At 35.9% G+C, this 25,556-nt stretch overlaps 1 protein-coding gene and 1 non-coding gene across 2 annotated transcripts; both read right to left on the bottom strand.

Annotated features, from left to right (window-relative positions):
• Positions 1 to 17,955: 17,955 nt before the first annotated feature.
• On the bottom strand, positions 17,956 to 19,927 carry LOC141621520 (uncharacterized). Its single transcript, XM_074437970.1, has 5 exons — positions 19,681 to 19,927; positions 19,218 to 19,329; positions 18,935 to 19,113; positions 18,729 to 18,846; positions 17,956 to 18,651 (listed from the first exon to the last, which is right to left on the bottom strand). Exons 1-5 carry the CDS (start codon positions 19,749 to 19,751, stop codon positions 18,160 to 18,162), a joined length of 972 nt encoding a protein of 323 aa, XP_074294071.1. The 5' UTR covers positions 19,752 to 19,927; the 3' UTR covers positions 17,956 to 18,159.
• Positions 19,928 to 22,334: 2,407 nt separating this feature from the next.
• On the bottom strand, positions 22,335 to 22,441 carry LOC141625841 (small nucleolar RNA R71). Its single transcript, XR_012535591.1, has one exon. It is a non-coding gene; the product is annotated as a small nucleolar RNA R71 (small nucleolar RNA).
• Between the last annotated feature and the right edge of the window lie 3,115 nt (positions 22,442 to 25,556).

Below are 25,556 nucleotides of genomic sequence, written 5' to 3'. Positions count from 1 at the left end.
TTACTTCCCTTGTAGATAATTTCCGCCACTTAGATGAGGAAATTGGCTATTCTTTTGTTGATGCATCCATTACTTGATTTTGTGTGCTTTAATGCTTGAATGTATCGCCATTTTGGCAAGCCCCACCTTGCCTTGCAAGAAGGCATCCTACCTCATGGTTGTCTTGTTGTGAGTTGAAGGGGCGGAGTGAGACCCGCTAATTGTCTCATATCGGCTATATTATTAGGATAGTTTAAATAAAGGTCTAGTTTTTGTCACCTCTTTACTCGGGACGAGTAAAGGTTCGGTTTGGGGATATTTGATGTGAACATTATTTGCGCACATTTAGTCCCTTAATTGAACCTATTTTGCATACTATTATAACATTCCATAGCCATTTTATCCGTCAAATGCTTTCTATTTTGCTTTTCTAGTGCATTTCGTATGTTTTGTAGGAAAGAAGATAATAAGGCGGAAATTCCCGTCTTTCTTGCATATTTGGAAGCTTATTGATGATATTAGATGGACTAATATGAAGAGGAGGCAATAATGATGACCAAGGATGTAGGAATAAAGAGTATATAGAAGGATCATAGGGTTAAGAGTAAGGATGAAAAGAAGGAAGACATTGCAAGAAGAAATTGCTCGAAACCCAAACCAAGAGTTGCTCCTTTGGCTCTGAAAGTATGCTAGATGGAACGGCATCGAAAAATCAAGTGATCTAGGCTTTTGAATCACTCCAATAGGCCGGAGTCCGGATGAGAAAATGACGTCCGTTTTACAATCCGAGCTCAAACAAAGAAGCTGTCCGCCAATCCGCTCGTCCCGAGACAAATCCGCTGGGATTCCCTTACAGCAACTTTCGTGTTCTTCTTGTTCTATGAAGGATGCGCATATTTTTCAAAGACCGGCGAAAAGGAGACCGGAGTCTCTCTTGAGACCGGCGATTCCCTACCCAACAATTAGCATTGTTAAATTACTATTTTACCCTTGCTTAACCTAATGATGCTCTACTATATATACCCCATTTGTAATAATCAAACCATCAAGTTTTCATTAGGTTAATTCAATCCTTCTTTAGATTATTGAGTAGATTACTCTCTAATCTTTCCACAAATTATACATTAATCTTTCCTTAATCATTGTTCAAGTTTATTATTGAGTATTTCAAGTTTATTATTGGGTAATTAGAAGATTATTGGGTTTATTGGGAGATTGACAACCTTCCATCAATCATCAAGTTCTTCTATTATTCTTTGCATTTTTATTTTGGAATCTCCATAAGTATAATTCTCTTAAGCCTTGTTTTAATTATTGTTAATCTTTCTTACTTGTTCATCATGTTTGACTTTGTTAGTATGATTGACAACCTTATTAACATGTGAAACTTGATCATGACTGAGTAGTTACTTAGCTAGGATTAATGGATAATTAGGGGAAACAAACATGGGGAATGATTCATGCTTAATCTAATATGATTCCATAATTAATTTGCTTACTTGTTGTGATTTCAACTTATGCACATGTTATGTTTGATGAAATGCTAAGCCTATGAATCCTTGCATTTACAACCATCTCTTATCTTTTCAATGAGACTTGTAAGACATAAACCAACTCGAGTCTCATTAGACCATGCATATAGTTGGATGGGGAGGATTAAGTCGACTTGTAGGTGTTGTACAATCTAATCGATTCGGCTACGGGACCCAAACCTTCCTAGGATTGTAAGATATAAACCAACTCGATCCATCACAACAATAATGGCTTGCATCTAGTAGGAAACATGTTTGTATGATCAACTCCCATGAATCCCTTATGAACCCATGATATCCTAGCATTTTTAATCAATTGTTTACATCTTTCCTTTTGTTGCTTGTTTATTGCTTTTATTAGATTAGAATCATCAACCCATTATAATTGTGACAACCCCAAGCACAACCATAATTAGATTGAATATTTTGAGTAACCACCGTCCCATGGATCGACCTCGACTTACCACTAACTAGTTGTATGTTGAGTATTATAAATGTGTTTGATTAGATGTGACCCGACGACATCACCCATCGCCATGTCGAAGAAAACCGAGTGAAAGTAGCAAGTCAAGACGGGTCACAAATGATAGTTGCTAGGCACGTGTGTTGTTCAACTTGGGCCTCTTTACTTTATTTTTGTTGTAGCTAGTCTAGTTTTTACATAGGCCACATTACAAGTGATAATGGATAAAAAGCAAGAGAATTCCAAGTTGGCCCTTTTATTGGAAAACAAAATGGAAAGCAGTAGAAGAAAACGGGGAGCCGTCATTTTGCTTTTGGCTAGACAGAAGCCTTCAATTTTTGGGGGTTATTAGGTTCTGGGCAGAGAACATGAAAGATGGATGGTAGGAGTAGTTTTAGGGGTTTTCAATTTTGTTCTTCCAAACAATCCAAAATTACTCATTTCTTTACATTTCTTGGTTTTATTTAAGTTAGTATTTGGGTTTACAACAATTGTAAGAGGATTATTATCTCATTTCCATTTAATTCAAGTTAGTATAATTTCTTCGCTTCATTTCTTTTATTATTCATATTTAATTTATTGTTATGTTTTTAATTAGTTTAGTTTTCTTAAATTAGTTAAAGTTCTAGCATTTACTATGTTTAGTGTTAATTATTTCATATTTAGTCATTAGATTAGTTAAAGTTTCAATCTTTATAAATTTATTTTGTGTAATACCATGTTTAGAGTAGTTAGTTATGTGTCTCGTGTTAGATTAGTATGATTAGTAAGTAGTCCTTTAGCTAGGACTCGATTTAACCCAACATGAGTGGTTTATTTGATTGATTCCTATAAAAAGTTGTTGGGGGAGGATTAGTAAGGGTAGGCTAGAGGATTGATTTGATTAATTGGTCAATTATGGGTATTGATTGGTTTGTGACCCTTGTCCACCAACGAGAGTTGGTTAGGTTGGGAACCGGGTACCTAATGATTGGACCTATTGCTAACCTAGGTTGAGACCGAAAGGGAGAACCAAGGGAGGGCACCTCTAGAATAGCGTTTGAATTCGACCTTCGAGAGAAGGAGCTGGATGACCCGGAAAATGGTGAGGTGTAACACCCCGATTTATAAAGGAGCCTCCAGCAAGACATTCCTAATAAACCGGACTGTTACCATCTCGGTTTCCCGAGGTAGTGAATAACAAATTAAACTGCAAGGCAATTTATATAATTATTTTTAACTTAACTTTTACAAACCTCATTTACATCAAATTACAAAGTACTAATATAAATAAAAGTGAAGTCTTCTAAATAATGATCTAGCTACTAAGTCTTCTGATCCAGTGTCTCACGCCCACCAAGCTCCCGTTCTATCTCTTAAACATGTCAAGTCTGCTCGCCAATATTTGGGTCATCACAGGTGTTCACGAATACACAGGGTCAACCACGAGGTTGAGTAGGGCAAACAATGAAACAACAAATAATATGATATGCATGCTCCTCCGTCACCTCCATCTCCATCTCAACTCATATCTCATAACCAGTCTCATAGCTCATAACCCGGAAAGCCATACCGATCCCCGGTAGACTATATATATCGACCGTAGCCGATCCGCATTTCCGTTGAGGACACCAGGGCAAGTCTGCGAAACCCGCCTGGGCCTTATCACTACATCATCATCACCACACCACATCACCACAACATCCCCCATCTCCAATGCATATGAATGCTCAAAAGAAATTAATGCAACACAATATATATAAATCAATGCACTGATAAATCATAAAATCATGCCGGTTACCCGATGTTGTGATATCATACTCAATACCATCAATTCAATCAATCACCTTCCCGTATATGAATTATAACGTAATCAACAACCATGAATCAAGTCAACACAATTTAACAACAACGATAATAAGTCAAGTGTATTTCCCTACCTCGATCTTTGCGATCAATTAGTCGGGTGTCCAAAGAATATTCCACAACAATTCGCCCTCTGAAAGATAATTAAATGATAAACAATCACTTAACTATTCCCGTTCCCAAAATAGAAAGTTACTAAAAATAGAACTCCCTAAATGGAAAGTTTCCTTAAATGGAAACTTCCCCGATATAGCAGTTTTCCATTTAACCATCTCGACTCGAAACCCGACTTGAATTATTTAACTGACTCGGAATTAAATTGAATAACCAATATGATAATTAAAAGATTAAACGAATTATACGATTAAGAAAACCCGAATCAAACCTTTGAACAACTCAACAACCCGACTCAAAACCCGTCTTTAATTATTTAAATAACTCGGGAATTAAATTAATTAATTAAGAATACGACCAATTATCGAATTATAACGATTAAACTATGAAAACCCGTTTCAAAACAATTCGAATAACCCGACTCTTACCACTCACGCCTTCACTCTCGCCCCACACTCTCACGCGCCGCCCCAACCACCCCGACAACCACCAGGCCAGCTCCCCACTTCAACCCCACCACCAACAACCACCACCAGCCTGGTCGACTGCCGCCGGCGAGTCGAACCAGGGCTGCCATTTGGCCTGGTTCACCGCCAAGCCTCACCAAACGTCCCCTGTCCTCGACTCACAACCACCGCAGCCCTCACCTTACCCCTGCCAAACCACCACGACCTTGCTCGCCATCGAACAGCGTACCCAGATGTCGTGGCGCCGCCGGTTCGACCTCCCCCGAGTCCACGGTGGCGCCACCCAAAACCTAGCATTCTAAACCCACCTGAAAACCCGTAACCAAACCCGTTTTGCCCCCTTAATCGATATTGCCTGCCTCTGCCACCCTAACCACCTACAACCACCCCAACAACCACCACGTTACTCGCCACACACCACACTACTCATATACCCCGTCAACAACCACCAGCATCCCCTCCCTAAGGCACGAAACAACACCCAAAAACCCGACATCAATGCGAAAAACAAAGGAGGGGGGGTTGAATGCTTACCTTTCCGCCACCACAACAACCACCAGGGCCGCCCACGGTCGTCGACAATAGCCCCTAGCTCATCCCTGCTGCGCCGCCAACACACACGACCACTCTCTCTCTCTCTCTAAGTGTGAGGGTTGAAGTTGGAGCTGCTGAAAGGAGGGAGGCGTGAGGGAGGCGGGTTGAGGGAAGGGTTTGGGTAGTGTTTAGGTTATAATTAGGGTTAGGGTTTAGGGTTAAATGGGTTGAACATGTTATTGGGCCAACTTAAATGGGTTAGCTCACATTTTGTATTCCTTATAAACCCGTCTCAATTAACTTACGATAGCTTAACGTAATTATCGACTCAACAAATAACCCGACTTAATTAGTAATATAAAATGTATAATAACTAATATATAATAATATCCGTTTAATTGATTATATAAAATACGGGGTATTACATGAGGGCTTTTGGACTTGGGAGAAACTAGGTTGCCTTAGAGAAGTGCACATTTCTAGGGTAGTCGGATTTCTACCTTAGGATTCCGACCTCCGAGACTGAAAGGGAGGGCGGTTGGGAGGACTAGTGTCCTAATGCGAACCCGAGAGGGAGGTATTAGGCGTGTAACACCCCCATTTATTCAGGAGCCTTTAGCTAGACATTCCCAAATAAATAAGACTGTTACTATCTCGGTTTCCCGAGGTAGTGAATAACAAAGTCTAACTCACCAAAGTACTTTAAATTAAAACTTTAATGAATACATATGTATTACAAATTAATAAACTAAAACTTAATGTAAAATAATTATAACTCGCAGCGGAAATAAATAAAGTGATCTCATAATCTACGTGGTCTAGACTTCTAGGTAGATTGGCCAAGTCCTCACGCATCCCATAGCTCCCAAGTCAGTTAATTTTTAGTACCTGTCAAATCTGCTCCCCATTATGGTTCACCACAGGTGTTCACGAATACACTGTCAACCACGAAGTTGAGTAGGAATAGCTAAACAACAACAATAAATGAATACAAGACAATATCAAATGCAAATGCAATGTATGCTCATGATCAATCCTCCGACGCTCCCGTTCATCCCGCCAATCCCTGGCCGGGGTAATCTCAATAACATCCCAGAGACAAGTCCTGCAGAACCAGCCTGAGGAAACCAATGCAAGTGCCCATGATATGATATGCAAACAATGTATTTACCATCCCAAATACGAGGCTGGGGAAACCAAATCAATATAAGCATCTCAGACATGAGTTGAGGTAGTCAATAATCAAATCATCTCAGTCACGAGCTGAGATAGTCATTAAACAATATATCTCAATGCAACCAACCAACAATCATATATCATCCATCACAATTCCAAATAATTCAACCAATAAAATTAGATAATACCATTCAAGTAAACATTAAAGTGATTGAGTAGCTATCCTACCTGTATAGCAAAGCGGCTCAACAAAATCCAAATAGCAAAGCACACAAATCCAAGCAACAAAACCCTCTCAGAAAAGCGTCACCAATTAATCTTAAGATGAAGAAAAGATGAACAAGCTCCTTATCTCTCTAGTCTCCTTCTCTCTCTATATATATTTTGTGTTTTGTGAAAGTGAATAAAATTTGTGGTTTGCTATTGTATATATAGTAATAAGGTAGTATCGTTTTAGGAAAGTTATAAGTTGTAAGATATAATAATATTATAATAAAATATTTATGGCAGGTAAAATTAATAAATAAATAAAATAAAATAATAATAATAATAATAATCATAATCATAATAATAATGGGATATAATATTATATTATTAGGAATATTATAATAAGGTGCGAAATTATGATACTAATTAGCGCGTAACATCACTCAGCGAGTTCAGCTTTGCGCACTGATTTTCAAACAGCTGTCATTTTTTCGTTACTCATTGGAATCAAGCTTGTGACCATGCGTTGGAAAGCTAAGACAATAAGCTTTCACCTAAAATTTGAATCACCCTCATAGAAGCTGTAAAACTCTAGATATTCCCGTTTCAAATTACCCCTAAAACAAGTGATCATATTTCTGTAATTGGCACATTTGTGCAAGCGTCCTATTAACCTTTCATAGTCTACCTTGTACTTTAGACACACACAAAGGGTCATATAACCATAAAATATGAGGGGTATTACAGTCTTCCTTCCTTAAAATGAACTTCGTCCTCGAAGTTCGCGCATTCTAACAACCACTCAAAACCTATTCCACCTAGACCCTGCATGCTAATCAAAATGTTATCACTGCTAACTCACATTATGACGCCACTTTCACATATTACCCAACATATATACCATTAACTTCAGTAGTATTACATTCTACCTCACTTAAAAATAACTTCGTCCCGAAGTTCCACCTCTATCTTAACACCACTATAATCCCAAATATTAACAGGCTACGTGATCTTATCCAATTCTCTCCCCCAGATACTCACACGCTACGTGGTGCACCACCAACATTTACAACAACTAAATCCTTAAGTCCACTCTAATGCTACAACAGATCTCATCACCCTTACCAACATTTCTTAAGACAACCAAATAACAAATAAAAAGAAGTGATACTAACGAAATATGACATCTTACCCTACTTAAAATTAAGGTTACGTCCGCGTAACCTCAAAGACTACACAACACTCACCAAGATCCTCCAGACTTCTTTCCATGACTATCAACTTATTTATATTTACAAAATATTCGTCCTAACATTCTGCTCATCGTTCTGCCAACAAGAGTCCATAACAATTTCTTGTGTAATAAATATCAATCTTTCAAGTTATAACATTATTATCTTATCAATCTCAATACACCATATGCATAAATCATACTCATTGTCAACAATCCTTAACTTCGCATCAATCCTTATTCATCATCTTACTCATCTTAAAATTACTTAACAACCCAAATCATTACTCTTACTATTTAATCCTCAAGGCTCGGCTATTTTATCTTTACTTTTTAACTAAATCCAACAATTCATAACAATAGTTTTTCTCCGAAACATGTTTCAATTATTTGCTCCCTTATCAAACACATTATTTAAATTCACGCACTCTAATTCTCAATTGCCACCATTAAATTCATTCACCCGTCGACATTTCATCTTTAGTTATCATACTCATCATTAATAATTTCCAAAATCTAAAATTTAACATAATCCTGGTAACTCATAACTAACATACACCATAAAGTTAACTCTTAGTAATCCAAATTTCTAAGCACCCCAGTCATCTAAAATTTCATACACTAACATAAAACAATTTAAGCTCATTAAATAAAATTCACTTCTATCCTATTATAATATATCCTTCTCATGAACATTTAACCTTTTTTTTTTAATTTCTTATCCTTACCTACACCTTATTCATGTCACAATTAACCAGAAAACCACACTAATACTTCACTAAATTTATTGTCAATATCACCCTTTAAATCACATTACTTACCTTGTTATCGCATCAATCATCAATCTCACTTCTCTTATACACCTATGTTTCCCAATAATCTCAGACTATATATCTTTCTTATATGATCCATAAAAATATTAAAGATATCATTCACATCTGATAACCCTCCTAACAAAAAAATTCTAGGTAATTGTTGTCGTAAGTCTCACCTTAGATTTCACTACAATTCCCTTATAAGACATATTTATTCCCTTAAGTTCCCTCAAAGACACTTCATTTTGATAGCAGTCAATAAATCCTCTATTTTTTACCCAATCAATTCATCCCTAAGATGATCTCTAAATCTCTCAAAGAAGTTCAATTAAATCCATAGAAAAAGAATTTTTCCGATTAAAATATTCACACTCTGATGTATCTTCCCAAAAGTTAATGACTCCCCTGAAGATATTTCTACATCAAATTTTATCACATCAAAATCATTTCAATTCTAAGGTACGAGCATGCTTACTAGAAATAAATAAATGCGTACAAATTATTTTGCCACAATTTCTTTATAGTTTGCCACGATTTCTTTATAATTTGTCACAATTTCCTTATAACTTACCACAATTTTACTGTAATTTGCCACAATTTTCGGTTTTTTTTTTCCGTGTCTTTCCATTCATGCCTACCTGCCTTTCTTTTAAACATCTATCATAATACTTAATCTTTGACAATTAAATTTAAACTTTATAACAATTCTATAGCATAACTATCACAAATCGGTTTAGAGTAGCACATTCCGTACATCTCTAGATATGAAATTTCTAAGTATGAAATTCACATATATACAACCAATACATATAAAGATGCAATAATTCATGGTTCATGTTTCTCCAATTTATGTCACTCATGATATGCCAAGAAAATTTTCATGCGCAATTATGCAACGAATTAAAACAAATTCAATTCAATGTGACCGCCGTCTCATAGACCACACGCCTTCCCTTTTTATTCGTCTCAAAATTTCATACCTTTTTGTTCTCAAATTGCGATAAAATTAGTACTTCTCACATCTTCAGGGCACAATTAGACCCTTAAGTTTAAACATCTACGCTAACTACCCTTCTCTCTCCTTAACCTTCCTCGAGGTGACCGGCTCAAAACTGAAAAGGGACAGGTCAAGGACGTCTCCCTAACCTAGAAGAGGGCTCCTAAACAGTTTCTACCCCCGGGTTCATTTTATTAGACTCATCCTAAGTTCATTAAATTCATTGGTTTAGACCTTAGGATCGTTCGCTCTGATACCACTTTGTAACACCCCCATTTATTCAGGAGCCTTTAGCTAGACATTCCCAAATAAATAAGACTGTTACCATCTCGGTTTCCCGAGATAGTGAATAACAAAGTCTAACTCACCAAAGTACTTTAAATTAAAACTTTAATGAATACATATGTATTACAAATTAATCAACTAAAACTTAATGTAAAATAATTACAACTCGCAGCGGAAATAAATAAAGTGATCTCATAATCTACGTGGTCTAGACTTCTACGTAGATTTGCCAAGTCCTCACGCATCCCATAGCTCCCAAGTCAGCTAATCTTTAGTACCACAAATCGCTCCCCATTATGGTTCACCACAGTGTTCACGAATACACACAACCACGAGGTTGAGTAGGAATACCTAAACAACAACAATAAATGAATACAAGACAATATCAAATGCAAATGCAATGCATGCTCATGATCAATCCTCCGACACTCCCGTTCATCCCGCCAATCCCTAGCCGGGGTAATCTCAATAACATCCTAGAGACAAGTCCTGCAGAACCAGCCTGGGGAAATCAATGCAAGTGCCCATGATATGATATACAAACAATATATTTACCATCCCAAATACGAGACTGGGGAAACCAAATCAATATAAGCATCTCAGACATGAGCTGAGGTAGTCAATAATCAAATCATCTCAGTCACGAGCTATGGTAGTCATTAAACAATATATCTCAATGCAACCAACCAACAATCATATATCATCCATCACAATTCCAAATAATTCAACCAATAAAATTAGATAATACCATTCAAGTAAACATTAAAGTGATTGAGTAGCTATCCTACCTGTATAGCAAAGCGACTCAACAAAATCCAAATAGCAAAGCACACAAATCCAAGCAACAAAACCCTCTCAGAAAAGCGTCACCAATCTAGTATATATATAAAAGAGAGTTTTTTCGAGCGATTCTAGAGCGTCCACATCATCAAAAATCAATTTAGGAAAGTATAATTTTTGATGTAAAAAATAAAGTGGAAAATCTTTTAATTATTATAATATGTATATTTCCTAAATTATATTCAAGTGATATTTCCAATTTTTATATCAAACATTTACATTTCATTTGGCAACAAAATATCGTTAAAAAAAATTATGAAAATAATATAATTAGCTTTGTGGTAAAAAAATGCTATTATTAGAGTATAGATTTCATATTATTTGCACATATTAAAGATGATGTACTTCTTAATACGTAAAATTGTGTACTTTTTTAGTATGTTTTGTCCCACATTGGAAAATAAGTAGGTGTGGTGAATATACTACATATAAATAGTAGAATTGTTCCACATCGAAAGATTAGTATAAGTTGATGTGATCCTATGATTATAAATAGGAGGCATATTTGGAACTTATGTATCCACCCAAAATTTTTAGTTGATGTGATCCTATGATTATAAATAGGAGGCATATTTGGAACTTATGTATCCACCCAAAATTTTTTGAGTCTTATAAATATTGTTTTAAAGAGCTCTTAAGATTTTCTATCATTATCTACGATATGATATAAAAAATAAAGTGGAAATCATTGGGAACTACCCGGGAAAGAGTTAAGAACATGAACAAGAAAATCAAAAAATACAAAACTAAAGGTTTTACTAATGGTAGTCTCCTGACACAGTACAAAACTAAAGATTTTACTAATGGTTGTCTTCTGAATGCAGTAATAGAGCGTTAATGAGTCGTTATATATACAGTGTAGAGATCCCTATCTAATGATCGAGACTAAGTGGTTTTACCTTCAAAGAAAAATAATATGTATACAATTGTGGTTTTTTTTTAAGAAGAGACATGTATTTCTTGGTATGTTATATCTTTCAAATTGAAAAATAATGTAGACATGATGAACATACTACGTCTAAATAATTAAATTATGTATCTCACATTGAAATAATAGTATACGGTAGGGTGATTCTATAAATATAAATAGGAGGCATCCTTGAAACTTAGGTATTAACTCAAAATTTTTTGATATAAAAGATATGTACTTTTTAGTATGTTATATGTCCCACATTGAAAAATAATGTAGTTGTGGTGAATATATTATGTATAAATAATAGAACTGTCCCATATATATACATTTTCTATATTATATTAAAGTGTTGTTTATAATTTTGATATAAAAACTTTATATTTCATTTCACAAAAAAGTATCGTATGAAAATTATATAATTAGATTGTCACAAAAAAAATGTTATCATTAGAGTGTAGATTGTATTGTATTGTATTTTCTCATTATTAAATCGGGTTGATGTCAAAGTAGGTGAAAAAAAATTGGTGTACTTAGTATGTTATTTGTCCTACATTGAAAAATAATGTAACTGTGGTGAATATACTATGTATAAATATTAGAATTGTCCCACATCGGAAGATTACCATAAGGCAGGGTGATCTTATGATTATAAATAGAAGTCATAACCCAAAATCTTTTGATTCTCTTAAGTATTGTCAGAGAGAGCTCTTAAAAGAGTTTGTATTACTGTCTCTACAATAATGATTTCTAACCTAAGTTAATCTTTGGAAAATCTTTTAGTTATTATAATATATACTCTGTATTTCTTATTTTATATTCAAGTGATGTTTCTAATTTTTATATAAAAACTTTTACATTTTATTTGGCAAAATAATGTCGGTAAAAAAATTATGAAAATAATATTATTAGATTCATGGTAAGAAATGCTATCATTAGAGTATATATAGATTTCATATAATTTGCACATATTAAAGATGGTGTATTTCATAGTATGTTATATGTCCCACATTGAAAAATAATATAGATGTGATAAATATACTACATATAAAAAATAGAATTTTCCCACATCGAAATATAGCATAAGGTGGGTGATTCTATGATTATAAATATGAGGCATCCTTGAAACTTAGGCATCAACCCAAAATCTTTTGAGTCTCTTAAGTATTGTCTTGGAGAGCTCTTAAAAGTTTATATCATTATATTTTCTACCTATAGATTTTATATGTCCCATATTGAAAAATAATGTAGGTGTGGTAAATATACTACGTTTAAATAATATAATTAGAATCGTGTTAAAAAATATTCTATCATTAGAATATAAGTTCCTATCATTTCCACATATTTTACTTATGATAAAAAAAAAAAGAAAACAAAAGTCCATGGTAGCATGTGTAATCTATCAAAGTTCAAGGTTACCATGAGAAATTTCCAATATTATAATGATATAGTTAATTAAATTTTCATTTAAAAGAGAGAGATACCCGTACCAATAAACCAATAAAGGGGGTATTATTTTTTAATTGTTATTTTATTGCCACGCTATCAAACTTAACGTCCATTTAACAGCATTTACATTAGGGGGGTACCATGGGCAAAAAAATAGAACCTCAAGGGTACCATAGGCAGATTCTTAAAACTAGGGGTAACATGGAAAATCTGACAAAATTAAGGGGTACCACAGGAAATTTCCGTATCTCAATTATGTTAAATTTTTTTTGAAGAAAAACAACGTACAAATATTAATGGAGAGTACTTGATCATATTATTAAATTTAAATATAACTATTAGATATAATGAGTAACAATTGTCTGTATTCGGTATTCGGGATCTGGTTGGATGTCGAACTAAGTGCAAAAAAGATGGTGTAATTCTGAGTATGTTATTTGTCCACAATGAAAAACAATGCAGGTTTGATGAATATATACTACGTATAAATAGTAGAATTGTCCCACATCAGAAAAAAATCCAAGTTTGGTGAATATATTACTTATAAATAGTAGAATTGTCCCACATCGAAAGATTAGTATAAGGTGGGGTGATTATATGAAATCTTTTATTTTTTTTTAAAGAGTTATTTTAATAATATGTAAACAAATCATTAGACATAGAATGTAAACAAAAAACCATTATAACGTTTTTTTTGGCATTATAAATAAGTTAATTACCCCGTTGCAACGCACGGGCATTCAAACTACTTAATCTTAAGATGAAGAAAAGATGAACAAGCTCCTTATCTCTCTAGTCTCCTTCTCTCTATATATATATTTTGTGTTTTGTGAAAGTGAATAAAATTTGTGGTTTGCTATTGTATATATAGTAATAAGGTAGTATCGTTTTAGGAAAGTTATAAGTTGTAAGATATAATAATATTATAATAAAATATTTATGGCAGGTAAAATTAATAAATAAATAAAATAATAATCATAATCATAATCATAATAATAATGGGATATAATATTATATTATTAGGAATATTATAATAAGGTGCGAAATTATGAAACTAATTAGCGCGTAACATCACTCAGCGAGTTCAGCTTTGCGCACTGATTTTCAAACAGCTGTCATTTTTTCGTTACTCATCGGAATCAAGCTTGTGACCATGCGTTAGAAAGCTAAGACAATAAGCTTTCACCTAAAATTTGAATCACCCTCATAGAAGCTGTAAAACTATAGATATTCCCGTTTCAAATTACCTCTAAAACAAGTGATCATATTTCTGTAATTGGCACATTTGTGCAAGCTTCCTATTAACCTTTCATAGTCTACCTTATACTTTAGACACACACAAAGGGTCATATAACCATAAAATATGAGGGGTATTACAAGGCGAATTAGAGGCATCTCCCCCTTTGTATCACCCCAATGGCTACTCAAATGGAATCATGATAGTAAACCCGAATTGTTGGTGGGAGAATCGGGTCCCAGACTTTTCTTATCTTGAATTATAACTTCTTATTTTCACTTGTTCTATTTGCATTTTTTTAGTTTATTTACATTTTACTTTAATTAGTTTAGTTGTTTAGTCTAAAATCTCAAACTCACTTATTGCTTGACTTAGCTAAACATAAGAATAAAAACAATTAGTACTCACCCATGCTCCTTGTGGTTTGACACCTCGACTACCCTACTACATTAGTTGAGTTAATTGTTTGATTGGGGGAGTGCGACAAACCCTGTTATCAATCGCGTTGTTGAAGAAGATTGCTGAAATGTAAGGCAACAGTTGTTCTGACTGTTGCTTGTTTGTCTTAGCAAAAGAGGTTAAGGCTACAGACCAAAAGCAACATTATTCAGGACCGTTGTTAAAGGAAAACGCAAATGAAATACGAGTGAAATAAATGCAGCGGAATTAAAAGTAACGAGAGATCAACACACTGTTTTTGAATTGGTTCGGCCAACGCTCTAAGGACCTACGTCCAATCTTCCTTTTATTGATTAGTTAAGTGATCTACTCCGACTACTTAAAACTCTTACAATAAAAAGGACCAACAACCTACTCCGGTTGCGACAAGAGTTCAACGACTACTCCGTCTAACAACTCGACACTCTACCTTAGAATGTTTACACGATCAAGTTTTCTCAAACTAATTCATGAAGAATTGATAAGAATAACTTATTGATCAAACGATTCTAGGTAAGAGAATATGATACTTAAGGCAACGGTAGTGAAGGCTGTTGTCACTTGAAGACTTAGAAAGATTTTGCAAATGAAAGAAATGCCTTGAGTTCTTTAAAAAAACAATTTTGCAAAATACTTTGAAATTCTCAGAAAAAGTCTTGAGAAATGTAGGAGAGGAGTGCTCCTTTTATAGAGAAACAAACTAGGGTTTTGAGGTCAAGACATTTGATAGAAAACAAATATTTTTGACGTTTCCAAGTTTGCATACAAGGGAGCATTCTTCCAAAGGTAAAAGAATAAAAGAAGCTTTGTTATTATCTTAAAAGGTTTTTGTAAATCAGTCAAAGCAAGGATGACAACCAAGTGAAGACATTTTTAGAAGAACAATTTTGGAAAGAAACAAATTCTTCTTTCCAAAAGCTATGATAAAAAGAATTACTAAATTGAGAAAAAACCTTTTGAAAGATACCATTGGAATATTCTTTTTTTAATAAAAAAACCTTTCATAAAATTCATTTATCAGAAATGAACATTTCAAAAATAGAAGTTTGTAATTGAAGGTTTGACTATTTTTGAAACCAAAGACTTTCTTTAAGTGACACGAGCTAAAGCAACAGTCTTGCTTACTATTGCCTCAATAAGCAGACCGTCGTTGAACAACAGTCTTTCTTACTGTTGCCTCAATAAGCAGACCGTTGTTGAACAACAGTCTTGTTTACTGTTGTCTCACTACCATACTCTCTTACCCTTATAAAAGTGACTCTATTACAACACAATTGTTGGGTAGCTTCATCAACACTTCTTGACCTTGAACATTGATTAATTCTTAATTGGGGAAGTGGACTTAATCCTGAAATGGAACACATTGAAATACAATTAAAATAGGCATGTCATCATCAACAAATATGTTCCAACAGAGTCTATGATGTATATATATCGGTTCTTGGTTCGATATAACATTCTTCTTTTTGTGGTTCAGTTTAAGTGTCGGTTTTTTTATTCCGTCATGCCCTCTTGTTGTATATGTATCGATTCTTATATTTTAATTGGACTCAGTCTAACTCATAAGATGTGTTTGGATTGAGAGATTTGGATAGAAAGGAAAGGGAAGGAAAGTATGGGATTTAAAATTCCTTGTTTGGATAGCAAATAAGGGTTGAGAGAAATGGAGGGGGAGGGATTTGGAGGGATCCATTTTCTCTCCTTCAAGGCAAATCAAAATCTCTCCACACTAGGCAAGATTTGGAGGGAAATTGTATCCAAACACCCACACCCCATTTCCCCTCCCCTCCCCTTCCCTCCCTTTCTCATCCCTCCTTCCCCCTCCCCTCCCTTTCTCTCCACTTTTACTATCCAAACACACTCATAAGGAGAAATTTGCGATAGAAGAAATGGACTGATCTTTAACAATATATCTAGTTTTCTGCTGGACATGGAGCAACCAGTACAATCTAGTCCCTCTTGGTTCGACATAACATCGGTACATCACGGTCTATCACATGCATCAATGCTTCAGGGTTACACCTGATAAACATATAATTTAGAATGCACCAAAAAAAATGAACAGATATTTTAGAGAGATTTTGGTTGTGCATGATTGTGTTATTTGGCTTAATAAAGACTTGAAAGTAAAATACAAATCAGACATTTGAGGCACCTATCTGCTTCGACCAAAGTAAGAAGTTGGAACATAAATATAACACAAATTCTTGTTTAAGATGGACTCATCAATTTTAATCAAGAAGCGAGTTATATAGGATGAGGTAAAAATCAGAATGTGTAACGAGTGACAAACTTTTGTGAGTTTATCCCATCTAATTTAGATAGAGTAATATTTAACTCTTTTTATACTTATGGCTGATGTGGTCGTTTGAGGGACATCAAGTGAAATATAAATTAGCCGGTGTAATATAAATGATTTTTTTTTTGACAGCAATATAAATGATGATGATAAGTGTATGTGAGTGTGAAACATAATCCGCGTGGATATGATAACTTTTGAGTAGTTCGTGTATGAAAAAGGAATCGCGTTGTATATGTTGGTTTCATTTTCAACGTGATTACACACGATCCAGATGAGATAATAATTGTGTTATATTATACTACGTGATACAACACTATTGTCTAAGGCTTTGTGGATAACTATGGATCTTAATACAACAACTTTAACTCAGATTCTAAATCTGATTCCAATTATTTATTTATCAATAAAATTTGTATAAGTTGCCTAATCATATCGTTCAACATTTGTCATTTAAATGATATCATGTCTAAGAGAAAATAAAAAAGTTATTACCTTCACTTTTAAAATGAGTAAGGATTCTCTTCATTTCTCAAAAAGAAATGGAGGACCATTATTTCTCAATGGTTTGGATTTACACTAGACTCGATCGGATGGTTGTAAATTCAGTTGAGAAGGAAAAGGTAAATGAGTGAGAGTGGAATATATAATAAAATAATTCTTGTGAGGGAAAATGGACTAAAAAGTTTTGGAGATGATCCTTTTCTTTTAAAAGGAGTAAGTATCCTCTCCATTTCTTTGAGAAATGGAGGTCCATTACTTTTCAATGGTTCAGATTTACTCTGGGTCCGATCGGTTCAAAATTTACCCATTAAATTGCCTTAGTATCCCTAATGAGATTGTCCCAACTGTCGTTAAGGGATACTTATGATCAAAAAAAAAAAAAATTGATTTGATTTCATTGTATACTACGGACTATTTCGTATCTTTTGCTTTCACTAGATGCCCCTCCGCACGCGCGTTGAGCGCGGAGATTTAATGCTGAAATTTAAATTCTCGTAAAACTATTCTGCGCGCCATTAATTGCATACAATATTTGAGCACGAGTAATTGTTTTTTGTACATTTGTTATTTTTATGGATGCTCCGAACTCTATATGCACCACGTAGGAACTGCTTCAATGGGATACACAATTCGTAGCAATATAACCAGTCTAAATGATAACATGCGGATCAACTGGTAAACCAAGAGTTATAGTACTTACATAGCTAAGTAGTTCAGAAGGTAATAATAGCCAAAATAACTTCAGGTCTAGTCTTAGTACGACAAAATATTAAGCGTACATGCCACTACTATTAGTCACGTTTCGTATGCATGTCCTTGTTTTGACCTTGTTTTTTCCTACTTTGATGGAAGAGCTGCAGATGCTGCAAACACCTTTTTTCCCCTAAGGTCCTTTTTGAGAGGCTGCTGCTGCATTAAGATCGCATTAGTGGTCTCTAGTGGATTATTCACTGCAGATTTTGCTGCTTCTGGTTGAGCATAAGGAGCTGATTCTGATACACTGTTTGTTGCATCAGTTTGAGCCTTGGATGTGGCTGCTGATACACTGTTCATAGGAGTAGTGTTTATGATGTTTGGAGAGGGTGCACATGACTTGTTTGACTGCACGTGGCTTCCTAGGGAGCTACCTTCAATATGTGACCCTGGAGTATTTTCTTGTGTAGCTGATACACTACCTGAAGCATTGTCACTTGTATCATCCATAATCACTTGTTTCACTGCCCACTGGAGAATGTTGCTTGCTGAGAGTGACGTTGCAAGGGAAACCTGAACTTTGAAAGGCGTAAGAAAGAGCATCACTTTCACAGCTAAAAAAGCTTGATCATCCCCCTGCAAATTAATACTACACATGTTAAACTGGAAATTAATGGGTTTAAGTTTAATGTTTGATGTTGAGATAAACTTACGGAGTGCTTCATGTGGAATACATCGGCTGCTGACATCTTGAATAACTTCTCAGTGGGATGTAATGCAGTCATTGGTAATGTTTCAGTCCCGTCTGATATGTCGCAGTTGAATGTGATCCTGTAAGAGGTTGTGTTTATGTGTCACATGGTGCTTGCATACAAGATTTTGACTTGAGCAACTGAGTAATATAAGTTGACTGTCTTACTTTGGTGCAGAGGTATAGTTGGCTTGAGAGCTTGAGGTGCATGTGTATGTTTGCTCTGGTGGAATTTTGGAACGCTTTCCACAATGTGAACAACCCATGTATGCATTGACTTTATAGAGTTCAACGTTTGGAATGGTTACGTCTAACCAGTGCTTTTCTTCTTGTAAGGTCGTTTTTGCCTGCATGAAGAGTAGGGTTAAGAACATGTTTGATTAGGGTGTATTAGTTTCTTGTGCGTGAGTACTGGTTAATTTACCGAGGAATTAATGTAAATGTTGCACACCTTCTTAGATCGGAGTGAGGAAATGTTGACCGCTTTCTGGCCTGGCAGAGGCATCTTGACACAAAAGACCATGTTTTGCAGTTTTGTAAGAGCCATTTGATGGCTAGCCATCCTACACAAGTAAACAGTTGTAATGCTGATAGTGTTATAAATTTACAATCACTGACCCTTCAAAGTTTTGGTTGGCATACAAGCATCTAATAATGTTAATTAACAAAAAAAGACAGACTTGAAATCTAAGTACCAGTCAGATGAAGCTGACTACTTAAATTATTCCCTGTAATATATACAATTTAAGCTATCAAACAATAACAAAAGAAGGTAAGTAATTAGAAAATGGCTGGCACGATGAAACGTTACTTCAAGATGAAACAATTAGTAAATCGGAAACATCAAACACTCACAGAACCAGTTAGAGAAGCAAACTTAATTGATAATCCAAATAGCCTAATTCGAATAGTACCAGGTTGCTAGTGCTACAGCCTTGTCTCCAACAGGCGAGTGGATGATGACAGTTGACTGAGATGTTGTCATTGAAAAGCCTGCATTGGGTGTCGTATAAGAATGAATTGTTAGGAATCAGTATCAGTGGATACTGATGTGACCATAATTAGAGCATATTTAGTCCCCGAATTAGCCTTGTTCCCATGATTTTTAGTGCATATTTGGGTCATTTATTATCTTTAATTCTTTGTTTTGCATATTCTTTGAGGTTTTGTTTCCTTGGTAGGAAAGGAGTGGAAACCTTGCATTTTCATGGCAAAATAGAGCTAAATTGATTGAATTCAATGACCAAGCATCAAAGAGAAGACAAGATTAGAAGGCTTTTGTACATACTATAGTAGATGGGCAATGATGAGAAAAGATCCTTGCATCCCCGAGAAAATCCTCAAGGATTTTATGAAGAAAAAGGAAGAAAAGAAGAAAGAAAGTAGCTGTAAGACAATCCGAGCGGATTGTCCACAATCCGAGCGGATTGTCCACAATCCGCCCGTCCAAGAGGTGCAATTCGAGCGTCTTCCCCAGCTGGACGCCCGTCCAGAACCACCACAATCTGCCCGTCTTCCCTTGAATCCGCTCGTCCAACAAGCCCACAATCCGCCCGTCCCGTGCCCTGGACGCTCGGATTGTGTGTCAGCCATTTCGTCTTCTACAAGTTTCAAGGAAGGATGCGCATATTTTTCTAAAACCGGCAAAAAGGAGACCGGAGTCTCCCTTGCGACCGGCGATTCCTCAAGGACTTAATCGTCATTTAAGCCCTTAGTAAACCCTAATTTATGTAACTAATCACCACTATAAATACCCCATTAAGCTAATTAGAAGATCATGTTCTTCTTAGCAATCTCTAGTATAGTTTATATCAATCAAATCTCTCTTTAATCTTGTAATCAACATTTAATCAAGTTTTAATACAAATTTCATTTCCATAATCTCTCTTTGGTTCATCTTTCATTTTGGGTAATTGAAGATTATTTGGGTTATTATTGGGAGATTGACAACCTTCCAATCAATTATCAAGTACTTCTATTATTCTTTGCTTTATTATTGGAATCATTAGTAGGTATAATTCTCTTAATCCCTTTTTAATTATTGTTGTTAATTATCTTCATTTATTCATCATGTTTCACTTTGTTGGTATGATTGACAACCTTGCTAGCATGTTCAACATGATAATGAGTGAGTAGTTTTCTTAGCTAGGGTTAATGGGTAATTAGGGGAAACCAACATGGGGGATGATTCAGGCTTAAATTAATATGTTTTCATAGTTTATTTGCTTGCTTGTTGTGATCTCAACTTATGCACATGTTATGTTTGATGAAATGCGAGCCTATGAATCCTTGCATTTTTTATCCATCACCTATCTTTTCAATGAGACTTGTAAGACATAAACCAACTCGAGTCTCATTAGACCATGCATATAGTTGAGTAGGGAAGATTAAGTTGACTTGTAGGTGTTGTACAATCTAATCGATTCGGCTCCGGGACCCAAACTTTCCTAGGATTGTAAGATATAAACCTTTTCGATCCATCACAACAATAATTGCTTGCTTACAATTTGAGAATATGTTTGTATGATCAATTCCCATGAATCCCCTATGACCCCATGACACCCTAGTACCTTTTATCAATTGTTTACACCCCTTTTTAATCATCTTGCTTATTTACTTTTATTGCTATTTAGTTTAGTGATCTTCTACTTCAAACCCCAAATTGTGACACCCTTAGACACCACTAGTTGCAATTGAAAATCTCATCTCAATTCCCGTCCCTTGGGATCCGACCTTTACTTGCCTCTTTACTTATTGTAGAGTTGTTTGTGAAGTTATAAATTGTGTTTTGGTCTAGGTGCTCCTAACGACAAGTACCGAAAACTAAACCTCACAAGGGAACACGACCAAAAATGGCGCCGTTGCCGGGGACGGTGTTAACTTGATTTAGATTTTCTTATATTGTTATTAGTTGTGTCTTTCTTTGCCTTGGGGAAGTAAAACTCCTCAAGGCTTGTTCTAATTATTTTCAAGTTGTTTGATATTTTGCATGTCTAGAAGATCACAAGGTAACTTGTTACCCTTTGATCACGAAATTGAAAGGACTTTGACAAACAATAGAAGACTTGCTAGGAGAACTTTGAGAGGTATTGGTGAGGTTGTAGATATTCAACCAAACACTATTGAGTTCATCAACCCTTTTGCAAGAGAAGGTGAGGAGAACCCAACACAAAATCCAACACAAAATCAACCCACAATGCCTAAATTTTCATCACATTTCGTACCAACCGAGGAGAACCTACCCAATGGTACTCCCACACCACAACATTTAACCGGAAATTTCATTGCCAAATCCGCTTTTATCCAATTAGTCGAAAGAAGCCAATTTGGGGGGATGCCTAGTGAAGATCCTCACTCTCACATGGAGACTTTTTGCGACTATTGTGATGCGATTTCTCAAACCGGTGTAACTCAAAACCAAATTCTATGGGTCTTATTTCCTTTTTCTCTAATTGGCACCGCAAAACAATGGTTGAAAGGCCTTGATAAGGCTACTCTCGGAATTGATTCTTGGAAGAAATTAGCTCTAGCTTTCTACAAAAAGTTCTATCCACCGGAAAAGACTAACATGCTAAGAGCTCAAATTACGAGCTTTAAGCAAAGAGATGAAGAATATTTGTATGAAGCTTGGGAGCGATTCAAGGGAATTTGTCGCTCATGTCCTCATCATGGACTTAGCGAGTGGTTCTTGGTACAACAATTTTGGAACGGTCTTTATGTAGACTCAAGAAACATTCTCAACATGGGATCAAATGGAATGTTCACCGAAGTTGATGACAATCAAACTTGGAACAAGATTGAGGAAATGACGGTCCATAATTCACAATATAGTAGACCTCGCAAGGCTACTAGAGGAGAAAAGCATGAAGTGGACTCTATTACTCAATTGGGTGCTCAACTTAGTGCTCACATTGATACCATCAATTTGAAGTTCGAAAAAGTTATGGCTAGACTTGAAGAAGCCTCAAAATCACCAAAGCAACATGTTAATGCCATGATGGCATCTTCATCAATCCCAAGTGGGATATGTGAGAATTGTGGAACTTTGGGACATGACCAAAGTGAATGTAGGGGAACAAATGAACAAGTGAATGCTTTTCAAGCATACAAGAGTGGTACCCCTTATTCAAACTATTACAATGAAAACACCAAATTCCACCCAAATCTCTCATACAAAAGCCAAAATGTTCAAAACCCTCAACCAACATACACCCCACCTCCCATGAGAAACCAAAATCAAAGACCCTTTTACAACCAAAACCAAGGTTACCAAAATCAAACTCCATACAATCAACAAAATGACCAAGGTTTTGATATTCAAAAAGCGGTCCTCCAAATGCAAAAGAATCAACAAGAGTTTTTCACTCAAATGCAAAAGGATAGTCAAGCAAAGGAAATCACCATCAACAACATCCTAGCCCACACCAAAATGTTGGAAACCCAATTAACTCAACTAGCATCTTCAAACTCACAAAGACAAAAGGGGCAATTACCACCTCAAAGTAATCCCCCGAGACATGAAACGGTTAGTGCCATTCACTTGAGAAGTGGTACGAGGTATGAAGCACCGGAGAAGCAAGTTGAGGATAAAGTTGTGGAAGCTAGTGACAAAGAAGAAGTTGTGCAAAACTCCAAGGATGGAGAACCATCAAAAGAAGAAATTTCAAAGAAAAATGAAGACAAGGCCAAGGAGAAGGAGCCCATTGTGATTAGACTTCCTTTTTTGAGTCGTCAAGCCAAGCTCAAATTTGATGACCAACTTGGAAAATTTATGGAGATTGTGAAGAATTTGGAAGTCTCGATTCCTTTTACGGAATTAATTAATCACGTGCCGGCCTATGCAAAGTACATGAAAGACATCCTTACGAAGAAGAAGTCGATCCGGAAGCTTGAGACTATCGCCTTCACTAAGGTGAGTAGTGCAATACTTCAAGGGAGTTCACCTCCAAAACATAAAGATCCGGGAAGCTTCTCAATACCGTGTACCATTGGTGACACCACGATCAACAAAGCCTTATGTGATCTAGGGGCTAGTGTGAGTGTTATGCCGTACTCGGTGAGTAAAAGGTTAGGGATGGGAGAGCTTAAATGCACCAATATCACACTCCAAATGGCCGATAGATCAACGAAGACACCATTGGGGATATGGGAAGATGTTCCCGTAAGAGTTGGAAAATTTTTCATCCCGGTGGACTTTGTCATTGTTGACATGGAAGAAGACTCCAACATTCCAATCATTCTAGGTAGACCTTTCTTACACATCGCGGTTGCGGTGATAGATGTAAAACATGGAGAACTCACTCTAGAAGTGGGAGATGAAAGCATAACTTTCAATCTTGACAAGACCATGAGAGCTCCCCGTTTGCATGAACCATGTTTTATGGTTGATCATTGTAGCCGGAAGAATGATAGGAAGAAGTCGGAATTCCAATGAAAAAATAAAGTCGATGATGCTCCATTCAAAGAGCAAGGAAATTGTAACAAAGAGAGCTTGAAAAGCTCACCAAAGTCAAGCAATGAAGAAGATGGCCTCATTGGCCAAGACAAGAAAGTGGGAGAGTTGTCTCTATCAACTCAAGAGATATTTAGTGACCAAGTAGATGAAGTTTGTGGTCTTTGGGACGATGAGTTTGAAGGGATTTTCAATCCCTACATTGGTAATGCTATCGATAAAGACTAACATGAAGGACAACAAGAGCAAAGATCTATTGAAGATCTTTATCATGATAATGAACAAGCTTTTGACTAATTCTTCAAGGTGTTGAGTAACATCAACAACACCTTGGACATGCCCCCATGACATCTCACTAAGGATGAGAGTTTGGTGGAGTCCTCTCCAAACCACCATTTGTAAATATTTCTAACTCCCTAACTTGCATTTTAATTCTTACATTGCATTTTTGTCATTTTTGGATTTTTATGCCTTGATCAAGATATTTATCAGTTTTGAGAGAAGTGAGGGAGGGACTTATGATTTTATTCATGTGTAGTGCTTTAGCTTAGTGTGGGGATAGCAATTGCCTAGGCTATTCATGCCTTAGTAGTGCTCCTACAATGAAGAACACGGGATTTAAAGAATGAAAATGACACGGGATATGCAAGTGCACGGATGGAACTAAATCCGGGTAGACTATGAGGAATCCGAGCGTCCTTAAGGGGAATCCGCTCGTCTTATGGGAATCCGAGCGTCTATGGGATAATCCATCCGTCCAAATGAGCTACAAAATTGAAAATTTTGGTCTGTTAGAGAATCCGAGCGTCCCAGCTGAGAAGACGCTCGTCTGAAAGAATCCGCTCGTCTTTGCAAAAAGACGCCCGTCTTTTTGCCAGTGCAGAATAAGAAAAGTTCCTGTAACAGGATCCGCTCGTGTTTAAGGGAATCCGCTCGTCCTGAATTGCAGAAATCCGCCCGTCTTCACTGAAAGACGCTCGTCTTTAGGCGAGATTTCCTGAGCCCAGATTGAGCAGAATTCGAGCATCCCGAAGGGAATCCGCTCGTCTTCCCCCTACAGTTTGAAGATTTCGGGTGTTTTTAAATACCCCTTCCCACAATCATTCATTCATTCATACATTCAAAACACTACCCATAAACCCCAAAACCCTTATCCTCTCCATCACCAAAAACAAGATTTCCTCAACCAAATTCAACAAAATCAAATCCAAACTTCCTTACAACAACAATTAATCACTCCTTTTCCAACAATAATCAATCCAAGCACCAAAATCTTCAACCTTTGAGTCGATTTTTGAAATACAAAGGCAAATCCTTTCATCTTAAAATCGATTTGGG

Source organism: Silene latifolia, chromosome X (genome assembly GCF_048544455.1).
Source record: "Silene latifolia isolate original U9 population chromosome X, ASM4854445v1, whole genome shotgun sequence".
NCBI classification, from domain to species: domain Eukaryota; kingdom Viridiplantae; phylum Streptophyta; class Magnoliopsida; order Caryophyllales; family Caryophyllaceae; genus Silene; species Silene latifolia.
This window is presented reverse-complemented; position numbering and strand designations above follow the sequence as displayed.

Coding starts and splice junctions, on each gene's coding strand:
- LOC141621520 (XM_074437970.1), bottom strand. CDS start 19,751: ATGACAACATCTCAGTCAACTGTCATCATCCACTCGCCTGTTGGAGAC. Junction 19,114..19,217: donor CCTCACTCCGATCTAAGAAG/GTGTGCAACATT, acceptor CTCTTCATGCAG/GCAAAAACGACCTTACAAGA. Junction 18,652..18,728: donor TATTCCACATGAAGCACTCC/GTAAGTTTATCT, acceptor ATTAATTTGCAG/GGGGATGATCAAGCTTTTTT.